This window comes from Andrographis paniculata, unplaced genomic scaffold (genome assembly GCF_009805555.1).
Source record: "Andrographis paniculata isolate CXL003 unplaced genomic scaffold, ASM980555v1 Contig75END, whole genome shotgun sequence".
NCBI classification, from domain to species: Eukaryota; Viridiplantae; Streptophyta; class Magnoliopsida; order Lamiales; family Acanthaceae; genus Andrographis; species Andrographis paniculata.
Window position 1 is genome coordinate 3,103,314 of NW_026137612.1, and position 9,965 is coordinate 3,113,278.

Here is a 9,965-nt window from a genome sequence, read left to right on the forward strand (position 1 = left end):
TTTCATATGTGTTAGATAGTGCTTTAAGGAAATACAATTAGTGTTTTTGTTTATTGACTGTCTTTTTATTCTATTATATAGCACTTTATGGGTTTATACTTTGTGTCTATAGTACTAATAACAATGCTTTTCCTATTTGTTAGAGAGTTTTTTAAGGTAAAAAAAAAAAATAGTGCTTTTGTTTCATTAATGTTTTTGTTTTCTATTATAAACTAGTTTATGAGATTATTCTTTGTGCTCTAGAGTTATAGTTAGAATAATTTTGGTTTATGTTACATAGCACTTTATGAGATTATAGTTAGTGCATTTGTTTATGGACTGTCTTTTCAATTTATTATAAAACACTTTATGAGATTATACTTTTTGCTCTATAGTTCTAATTACAGTACTTTTGGTATTTGTTGCATTGTATTTTAAGGTAATATAAATAACGCTTTTGTTTCATATCTGTTTTTCTTTTCTAGTAAAATGAACTTTATGAGATTATACTTTGTACTCTAGAGTTATAATTACAGTACTTTTCGTATATGTTACATAGTGCTTTAAGGGTATACAGTTAGTGCATTTGTTTCTTTACAGCCTTTTCTTTTTATTATATAGCACTTTATGGGATTATACTTTGTGCTCTATAATTCTAATTATAGTGCTTTTCCTATTTGTTACATAGTGTGTTAAGGTAATATAAATAGCGCTTTTGTTTCATCAATGTTTTTCTTTTTTTTTTTCATAAAGCACTTTATCTGATTATACTGTGTACTCTAGAGTTATAATTACAGTGTTTTTCATGTGTTACATAGTGCTCTAAGGAAAAACAATTGGTGCTTTGGTTTTTTGACTACCTTTTCTTTTTATTATATAACAGTTAATGAGACCATACTTTTTGCTCTATAGTTCTAATTACAGTGTTTTTCCAATTTGTTACATAGTCTTTTAAGGTAATAAAAATAGCGCTTTTGTTTCATCAATGTTTTTTTTTATTATTATATTGCACTTTATGTGATTATACTTGTGCTCTAGAGGTATAAATACAGTGTTTTTTCATATGTGTTAAATAGTACTTTAAGGGAATACAATTAGTGCTTTTGTTTCTTGACTGCCTTTTCTTTCTCACTACCCGAAAAGAAAGAAAATGACATGGATAATGAGGCGCATAGTGCAACGGAATAGGTAATAACCAATGCCCGCACCAAAATAATTATAAAAAAAAATTGGCACAAAATGTCGCGCCTTATTATATTTTATTTAAATACATAAATAATATTTTATGATAAGTCATCGTTTTACTCATCTTATTTTTTATTTTTTTAAAAAATAATTGAAGACGCCAAATGTAACGCCAATTGAATAAAAAAAATAAATTATATTCACCATTATTTGTACCTATATATAGAAATATTATTATTTTATTATAATATTAATAATTATTTAATTATTTATTACATTTTAATATTAATACTTCATATTAATTTTATTTTTATTAATAAAAAGTATTGGCGCAAAGAGTCGGGCCTCCACTTGAATTATAAATTATTTTAATAAAAGTAGAGGCTCGATTGTTCACGCCTCTAATATAAATTATTTTTAAAATAATAATTAAAGGCACGAAAAGTTACACTTCCTTTAAGAAATTAATTAAAAACTTTAACTTATAAATTATTTTAATAAAACAGGGGTGCGATTGTTCGCGCTTCTAATATAAATTATTTTTTAAACAATAATTTAAGGCGCGAAGAATCACGCGTCTCCTGAAAAATTAATTAAAAATTTTAAATTATAAATTATTTTCATAAAACAAAGGTGAGGTTGTTCGCACCTTTAATATAAATTATTTTTAAAATAAAAATTAAAGGCAGGCCTGCCCTGAGAAATTAATTAAAAACTTTAAATTATAAATTATTTTAATAAAACAGAGGCGCTAATATCAATTATTTTTAAAATAAAAGTTAAAGACATCGCGCTGAAAAATTAATTTAAAAATAGTTAATTATAAATTATTTTAAATAAAAATAAAGGTCAGATTTTCCGAGCCTTCACAATAAATTAATTATAAAATAAAAATTAAACTCTCCGCTATAAATTTGTGAATTACAAATTATTTTAAATAAAAGTAAAGGCGCTGGTTCGTGCCACTAATATAAATTATTTTTAAAATAATAATAACAAATACTATAGAATTGACAGACACAGATCAGAATTGACAAACATGACCAAAACGTACAACACAGCTTGGACTTCTTTACTCGATCTTCCGTCACCCAGGATTCCTCAAGGCTGAATTTTGAGGCAAATTCTCCGGTAGATTTATCAGGTGACTGAATGGTGCAGGCGGAGGGGTTGAATTGCTGCTCCATCTCCTCGGCAGTTTTCTTCTTGTTGAGGTACCTTCAGAGCAGAATTTCTGAATTATTTTTGTTCGCTTGTTTAGAGATAGGTGATGTGTTCTTATTATAGTTTCTAGTTCGGTTATGCTGAGGATACTAATACTTATGGCTTGCTTTTATCCGAGGATTATGACTATCTACTACAATAGTTTAAGTTTCACTGCTTTCTTATCCTCTATTTTTTGTCTGTCTTCAGGAGAAGGAAAATGCATTAAATTGGACTGTAGATATTTTTTGTAGATTAGAGAAGCAACACACAAATGTTGCCCAAGTAATTTCAATGTAAAAGGAAAATTTATTTTCTTTACTTATCGCTTTATATTCAATGGATATTGCATATTACTGGATAAACCTTTTCATTGTTTTGTGATACTACATGTGATCGCTTGCCAATTTATCAGGCTCTTGTGGACATCCAATATGGAAAGATGTAACTTTAATTTGCTTCTTTTGCATATATTTCCTGAAAATTTCATAAATAGTGTAGTGCTTCCATTTCCTTAATGGAAACTACTCGGAAAGTCTGTGATGGTTTGATCTAGAAGGGAGGGCCATTGGCTTGTATTCTTCGGAACTATAAGCATTCTATATTTGTGCATGCCTGAAAAAGGAAAAACAAAAAAAAAACCGAAAAAAACCTGGTTTAGATTAAAATCAGATTATGTTGTGATGTTTTATGTTCACAGGAGGCCTGTATTAATGCTTGGGCATTAATTATTAAAACTAGTTTGAACTACATAATTTATCTTTTCAATTATATGATTTCTGTTATTGCAGACTAGTAGAGACCCACATATTTTCTTTTGTTGTGGGAAGAGCATTTGTAACAGATATTGAAAAGTTTAAGCTTAGCAGTAAAACAAGAGCTTTGGAAGCTGAGAAAGTTTTGGAATTTTTCTCAGAAATCACAAAGGTTTTAGCACATATTAAAAGTGAAAAGATATGCCTCCTTGCAGGTTCCATGGACTTCTGTATTTCTATGACAACTGACATTCTTCTTTCTCTGCAGGATGGCTTTAGACCTGGTGCTAATCTATTGCATGCAGTGGAAATCCTAGTATCTGGGGTTTGTTCATTGACCCATCTAAAGATATATCATAATGATGTTTGGCTTTTGGTGTCATCTATGGTGCATTTTCAATATGAGAATGCAAATGTTCTTTTCGATTTCATTTTTTACTTGACAGAAAATGGTTATACCATAGAAAAGCATAGAAGCACTTCTAGGATCCCAATTTCTTTTTAACATTGTTGGAACCCCAGTTAGCCTTATCATATGTTTTTAACTTTTTCTTGAATGAAGAATGAAAATATATCTACTGCATCTTTTGGCAGATTCCTCCCCTTTGTTTAAGAACTAACTTATATGGGAAAACATATATTGGATTTTATTTTATTTTTCAAATTATGATACATACCATAATTGATAATTGATATATGTACCAATATGTAAATTGCATAATGTCCAGATGCTTTTGCCTGTGTTTCCAAGTTCTTCTCTGTTGCCTGTTATATGAAGTTGCATGATGGGTTTGCTACTTATGCTCATGATGGTGTATATGCATTTGCAGTCTGTTGATAATCAATCATTTCTAGATTCTGGAATCTTATCGTGTTTGATTCATGTGCTGAATGCTCTTATTGCTCCCGATGGTGGCAACCATTCCAAAGAGCCAGTTGGCGTGCTGGAGGTCCTATTAGATGATTTGAAGCAACATAAGTTTCAGCTGGGTCCCGAGCAGTTTAGTGATAACCATGGCCAGTTGGAAATAGAAGCTAGCTCTAGCAGCTTCCAGAAGCACCTAGACACCAAGGATGCTATCAGTTCTTCCCCAAAACTCTTCGAATCTGGTTCTGGAAAAATCCCTCCTTTTGATATGGAGGAGATAGTTTCTGTTGCTTGGGACTGCTTAGTATCCTTGCTCAAGAAAGCAAAAGCCAATCAAGCACCATTTTGTTCTGCTAATGGTTTTGTGATTGCACTTCCTTTTATAGTCTCTGACATCCATCGTCCAGGTGTTCTCCGGTTGTTGTCATGTTTGATTATGGAGGATGTCAAGCAGGTACAAATGATTTATTTTGCTCTTTATTTTTTACCAGCTCATTACTCATCAGATTACTTTTATGCTTCAAATGAAGTTTCATTGTCGTAACTATTTGTGCATTCTTCTCAATTATGATTTTATGGTTTGTCCAGTCTGTACCTTGTCGTGCATTTAGTATAAATTTCCTGTATGTTAATAATCAAGATTGTATATGGTGCTGTGATGTTGACTCTGCTGAGGCTATCGAATTTAGACAATGGTTTTGTTGGTATTTTGGTGTTTGATCGTTAATTTATTTGAAGCTGATATGTTTCTCCTCCATCCATCAAATTTTATTCATGTGTACAGATTGTTATAAGTTCTGTATCTAGTATGAGGGTGTATTACTTTGTAGTTGTTTTGTTTTTTTGTTGATATTTTTCAAATTGAAGAGTTGTTGGATGTAATATTTTATATAGAAAACAGGCATTGGGTGTGATGTCTTTTTAAAGGAAATTGAGAGTTTGAGTAATAAAAAAATTATAAAAAAGAAAAAATTGCAAAGTGAAAAGATCCGGAGTGTTCCTATTAAATGGCTAGATAAGTCAATGTGTATATTGCTACATTTTTTCTTTGGTCACTGAATTAGATCTTGATTTTTTATTTAACCCTTATGATTCTCTATTTTGCATGTAACAGTTTATTCTTGTGGAGGTTTCTGTTTGTTATAAATGTTTTGTTGTGGACACTGTCACTTATTATTCTTGCTTGCTGTCACCCAATGTGTGTAAAATCACTCTCCGAGTATACTTTATGCTGAACGTCATGCACTGTTTCGTGCATTAGTTGAATTTGCTGTTTTATAATGTTATTTGTTCAATTATCTTCAGGTCCATTCAGATGAATTAGGTTCCTTGGTTGAGATTTTAAAAAGTGGGATGGTTACAAGTGCTTTGGGATCTCAATATACTCTTCAATATGATGCAAAATGTGATGCTTTTGGAGCCCTATGGAGGATATTAGGAGTTAATGGCTCAGCACAGAGGGTTTTTGGCGAAGTGACTGGTTTTTCTCTTTTATTAACTACCCTTCATTCTTTTCAAAGTGATGAAGAACAGAACAAAGAGCTGACAAATTCTGTTGGAAGTAAAATCTTTACATATATGATGCGCGCAATGACTGTTGCAGTTTCTGACAATGCTGTCAACAGGACAATGCTATCTGGTTAATTTGCGTTGAAAGTGAATGCGTAGTTATACAGTTGTTTCTTGAACTTTCACTTGAGTTGGTTCTTTCACCATCTCTAATGCTGGAATCTACGACGGTATCTCATAATACTGGGAATGAATCCACTTGTTTTGTTTCGACAACACAATCAGGCTCTTTTGCTCCTGAGAAAGCACGGGTGTTCAATGCTGCTGCTGTCAGGGTGCTCACACGTGCTTTGCTGCTGTTCACTCCAAAGGTTCAGCTAGAATTGCTTAACCTTATTGAAAAGCTTGCTTATTCCAGTTGCTTCAATCAGGAAAATCTAACATCAATAGGTTCGAATTTGCTAATTAAAGTTACTAATTATTTTTTGATTCTGTGATGCTTCTATTAAAGTTTGTTCTAATGCTGTTAGGTTGTGTACAAATTCTTTTGGAGATTGTATACTCCATTCTGTCAAGTTTTCTCCTTTGGTTTCTCATTCTTTGAAGGTTGTAGAAGTTCTTGGTGCCTACAGGTAATGTGATTAATAATGTGGAAATATATTGCCTGCAAAGATAAATTTTGGCTGCACAAAAATTGTATTAATGTGGACAATTGCTTCTTGATTGACAGGCTATTAGTATCAGAGATTAGAATTCTTGTTCGATACATATTCCAAATGAGGCATTTGATTGAAAGATTGATTCTTTCAGAGCATATAGGATCACAAGATGTGTCTCTTGCCCCTTTTTGGAGTTGGACATGAGCAAGATAGGCCATGCTTGCATTCAAGTGCCACTAGGGGAAAGATCGTGGCCCCTTGCTACTGGTTATTCTTTTATATGCTGGTTTCAGTTCAAAAACTTCTTAAAATCTTCATCAAGGGAGAGCGAAGCTCTTAAAGCTACTCTTAGAAGACAAAGTGGACAATAATTTGTAGGCCAGGTTTTAAGGATATTCTCTGTTGGAAGCTCGTTTTATGCAGAGCTTCAACTAGATGATGATGGGCTTGTAATTCTTGCAACAAGCTTTTCAATATTCTCGCACAAACACAATTTAATTGGCTACGAATTTTTTTTTAAAAAAATTATATATATAGATATATTATTCATTGGCGTCGATTTCGGCGCCAATTATTTTATTATTTATTTTATTTTATTGTGTGGTGTGACTATCGGCACCAAAATAAAGATATAATTTATTTATTATTAATTATATTTGGCGCCACCTATAGCGCCTTCCATTTATTTTTTAAAAAAAAATTAATTAAGATTGACGCCACTTTTGATGCCTATCATTTATTTTTTTGAAAAAATTAATTAAAATTGGCGCCACTTTCGGCGCCTATAGTGTTATTTATGGTGTGGACTGTCGCACCGTGTACACTTGGGACCATTATTCGGTTGCGGGATAAAACTGTGACAATAGCCGCGCCATGTAAGCATAAATGGCACCGGCTTGCCACAGTTTTCTCCGCACCAAATGGCTTTTTTTTCGGGTAGTGTCTATTATATAGCACTTTATGTGTTTATACTTTGTGTCTATAGTACTAATAACAGTGTTTTTCCTATTCGTTAGATAGTGCTATAAGGTAAAAAAAAATAGTGTTTTGTTTCATTAATGTTTTTCTTTGTTATTATAAACCACTTTATGAGATTATATTTTGTGCTCTAGAGTTATAATTAAAATACTTTTCGTATATGTTACAAAGCACTTTATGGAATTATAGTTAATGCTTTTGTTTCTTGACTGTCTTTTCAATTTATTATAGAACACTTTATGGAATTATAGTTTGTGCTCTATAGTTATAATAACAATGTTTTTCCTATCTGTTAGTTTTTAAAGGTAATAAAAATAGCGTTTTTGTCTCATCAATGTTTTTTCTTTTTTTTTATTATAAAGCACTTTATGAGATTATACTTTGTGCTCTATAGTTATAATTAGAATGATTTTCGTGTATGTTACATAGCACTTTATGGGATTATAGTTAGTGTATTTGTTTCTGGACTGCCTTTTCAATTTATTATAAAACACTTTATGGGATTATACTTTTTGCTCTATAGTTCTAATTACAGTGTTTTATGTATTTGTTGCATAGTATTTTAAGGTAAATAAATAACGCTTTTGTTTCATATCTGTTTTTCTTTTTTAGTAAAAAGAACTTTATGAGATTATACTTTGCGCTCTAGAGTATATTTACAGTGCTTTTCGTATATGTTACATAGCACTTTATGGGATTACAGTTAGTGCATTAGTTTCTTGACTCCCTTTTCAATTTATTATAAAGCACTTTATGAGATTATACTTTGGACTCTATAGTTCTAATAATAGTGTTTTTCCTATTTGTTACATAGTGTTTGGTAATATAAATAGCGCTTTTGTTTCATCAATGTTTTTCTTTTTTATTATAAAGCACTTTATCAGATTATACTTTATAGTCTAAAGTTATAATTACAGTGCTTTTCATATGTGTTACATAGTACTCTAAGGAAAAACAATTAGCGTTTGGTTTCTTGACTGCCTTTTCTTTTTATTATATAACAATTAATGTGATCATACTTTGTGCTCTATAGTTCTAATTACAGTATTTTTCCTATTTGTTACATAGTGTTTTAAGGTAATAAAAATAGCGCTTTCGTTTCATCAATGTTTTTCTTTTCTATTATACCGCACTTTATGAGGTTATACTGTGTGCTCTAGAGTTAAAACTACAGTGCTTTTCATATGTGTTACGTAGTGCTTTAAGGGAATACAATTAGTACATTTGTTTCTTTACAATCTTTTCTTTTTATTATATAGCACTACTTTGTTTTCTATAATTCTAATTATAGTGTTTTTCCTATTTGTTACATAGTGTTTTAAGGTAATATAAATGGCGCTATTGTTTCATCAATGTTTTTTTTTTTATTATTATAGAGCACTTTATCATATTATACTTTTTGTACTCTAAAGTTATAATTACAGTACTTTTCATATGTGTTACATAGTGGTCTAAGGAAAAACAATTAGTGTTTTGGTTTCTTGACTGCCTCTTCTTTTTATTATATGACAGTTAATGGGATTATACTTTGTGCTCTGTAGTTCTAATTAAAGTGTTTTTCCTATTTCTTACATAGTGTTTTAAGGTAATAAAAATAGCGCTTTCGTTTCATCAATGTTTTTCCTTTTTATTATATTGCATTTTATGAAATTATACTGTGTACTCTAGAGTTATAATTACAGTATTTTCATATTTGTTACATAGTGATTTAAGGGAATACAATTACTGCTTTTGTTTCTTGACTGCCTTTTCTTTCTATTATATAGAACTTTATGGGTTTATACTTTGTCTATAGTACTAATAACAGTGTCTTTCCTATTTGTTAGATAGTGTTTTAAGGTAAAAAAAATAGCGTTTTTGTTTTGTTAATGTTTTTCTTTTTTATTATAAACCACTTTATGAGATTATACTTTGTGCTGTAGAGTTATAATTACAATGCTTTTCGTATATATTACATAGCACTTTATGGGATTACAGTTAGTGCGTTTGTTTCTTGACTGCCTTTTAAATTTTTTATAAAGCACTTTATGGGATTATACTTTGTGCTCTATAGTTCTAATAACAGTGCTTTTACTATCTGTTAGATAGTGTTTTAAGGTACGAAAAATAGCGCTTTTGTTTTATCAATGTTTTTCTTTTTTATTACAAATCACTTTATGAGATCATATTTTGTGCTTTAGAGTTATAATTAAAGTACTTTTCGTATATGTTATATAGCACTTTATGGGATGATAGTTAGTGCATTTGTTTTTTGACTGCCTTTTCATCTTATTATAAAGCACTTCATGGGGTTATACTTTGTGATCTATAATTCTAATATAGTGCTTTTCGTATTTGTTGCATAGTGTTTTAAGGTAATATAAATAATGCTTTTGTTTCATCTCTATTTTTCTTTTTTAGTAAAAAGAAACTTTATGAGATTATACTGTGTGCTCTAGAGTTAAAACTACAGTGCTTTTCATATGTGTTACATAGTGGTCTAAGGAAAAACAATTCGTGCTTTGGTTTCTTAACTGCCTTTTCTTTTTATTATATAATAGTTAATGGGATCATACTTTGTGCTCTATAGTTCTAATTACAGTGCTTTTCCTATTTCTTACATTGTGTTTTAAGGTAATAAAAATAGCGCTTTCGTTTCATCAATGTTTTTCCTTTTTATTATATTGTACTTTATGAGATTATACTGTGTGCTCTAGAGTTATAATTACAGTGCTTTTCATATGTGTTACATAGTGCTTTAAGGGAATACAATTATTGCTTTGTTTCTTGACTGCCTTTTCTTTCTATTATATAGCACTTTATGGGTTTATACTTTGTGTCTATAGTACT

The 9,965-nt window shown here is 30.4% G+C and overlaps 1 protein-coding gene across 5 annotated transcripts; it reads left to right on the forward strand.

The window, feature by feature from the left end:
• The first annotated feature begins 2,189 nt into the window (after window positions 1-2,189).
• On the forward strand, window positions 2,190-6,687 carry LOC127266390 (protein SPIRRIG-like). Of its 5 annotated transcripts, XM_051296622.1 has the most exons (7): window positions 2,190-2,378; window positions 3,159-3,294; window positions 3,391-3,447; window positions 3,953-4,444; window positions 5,296-5,949; window positions 6,030-6,131; window positions 6,230-6,687. In XM_051296622.1, the coding sequence occupies exons 1-5, from the start codon at window positions 2,317-2,319 to the stop codon at window positions 5,632-5,634; spliced, it is 1,086 nt and encodes a 361-aa protein (XP_051152579.1). In that variant the 5' UTR covers window positions 2,190-2,316; the 3' UTR covers window positions 5,635-5,949; window positions 6,030-6,131; window positions 6,230-6,687. The 5 variants fall into 5 exon arrangements, with proteins under 5 accessions (XP_051152579.1, XP_051152577.1, XP_051152578.1 ...); XM_051296620.1 differs by having other exon boundaries at window positions 3,159-3,447; XM_051296623.1 differs by having other exon boundaries at window positions 2,235-2,378; window positions 2,578-3,447; window positions 6,230-6,686.
• Window positions 6,688-9,965: the final 3,278 nt, after the last annotated feature.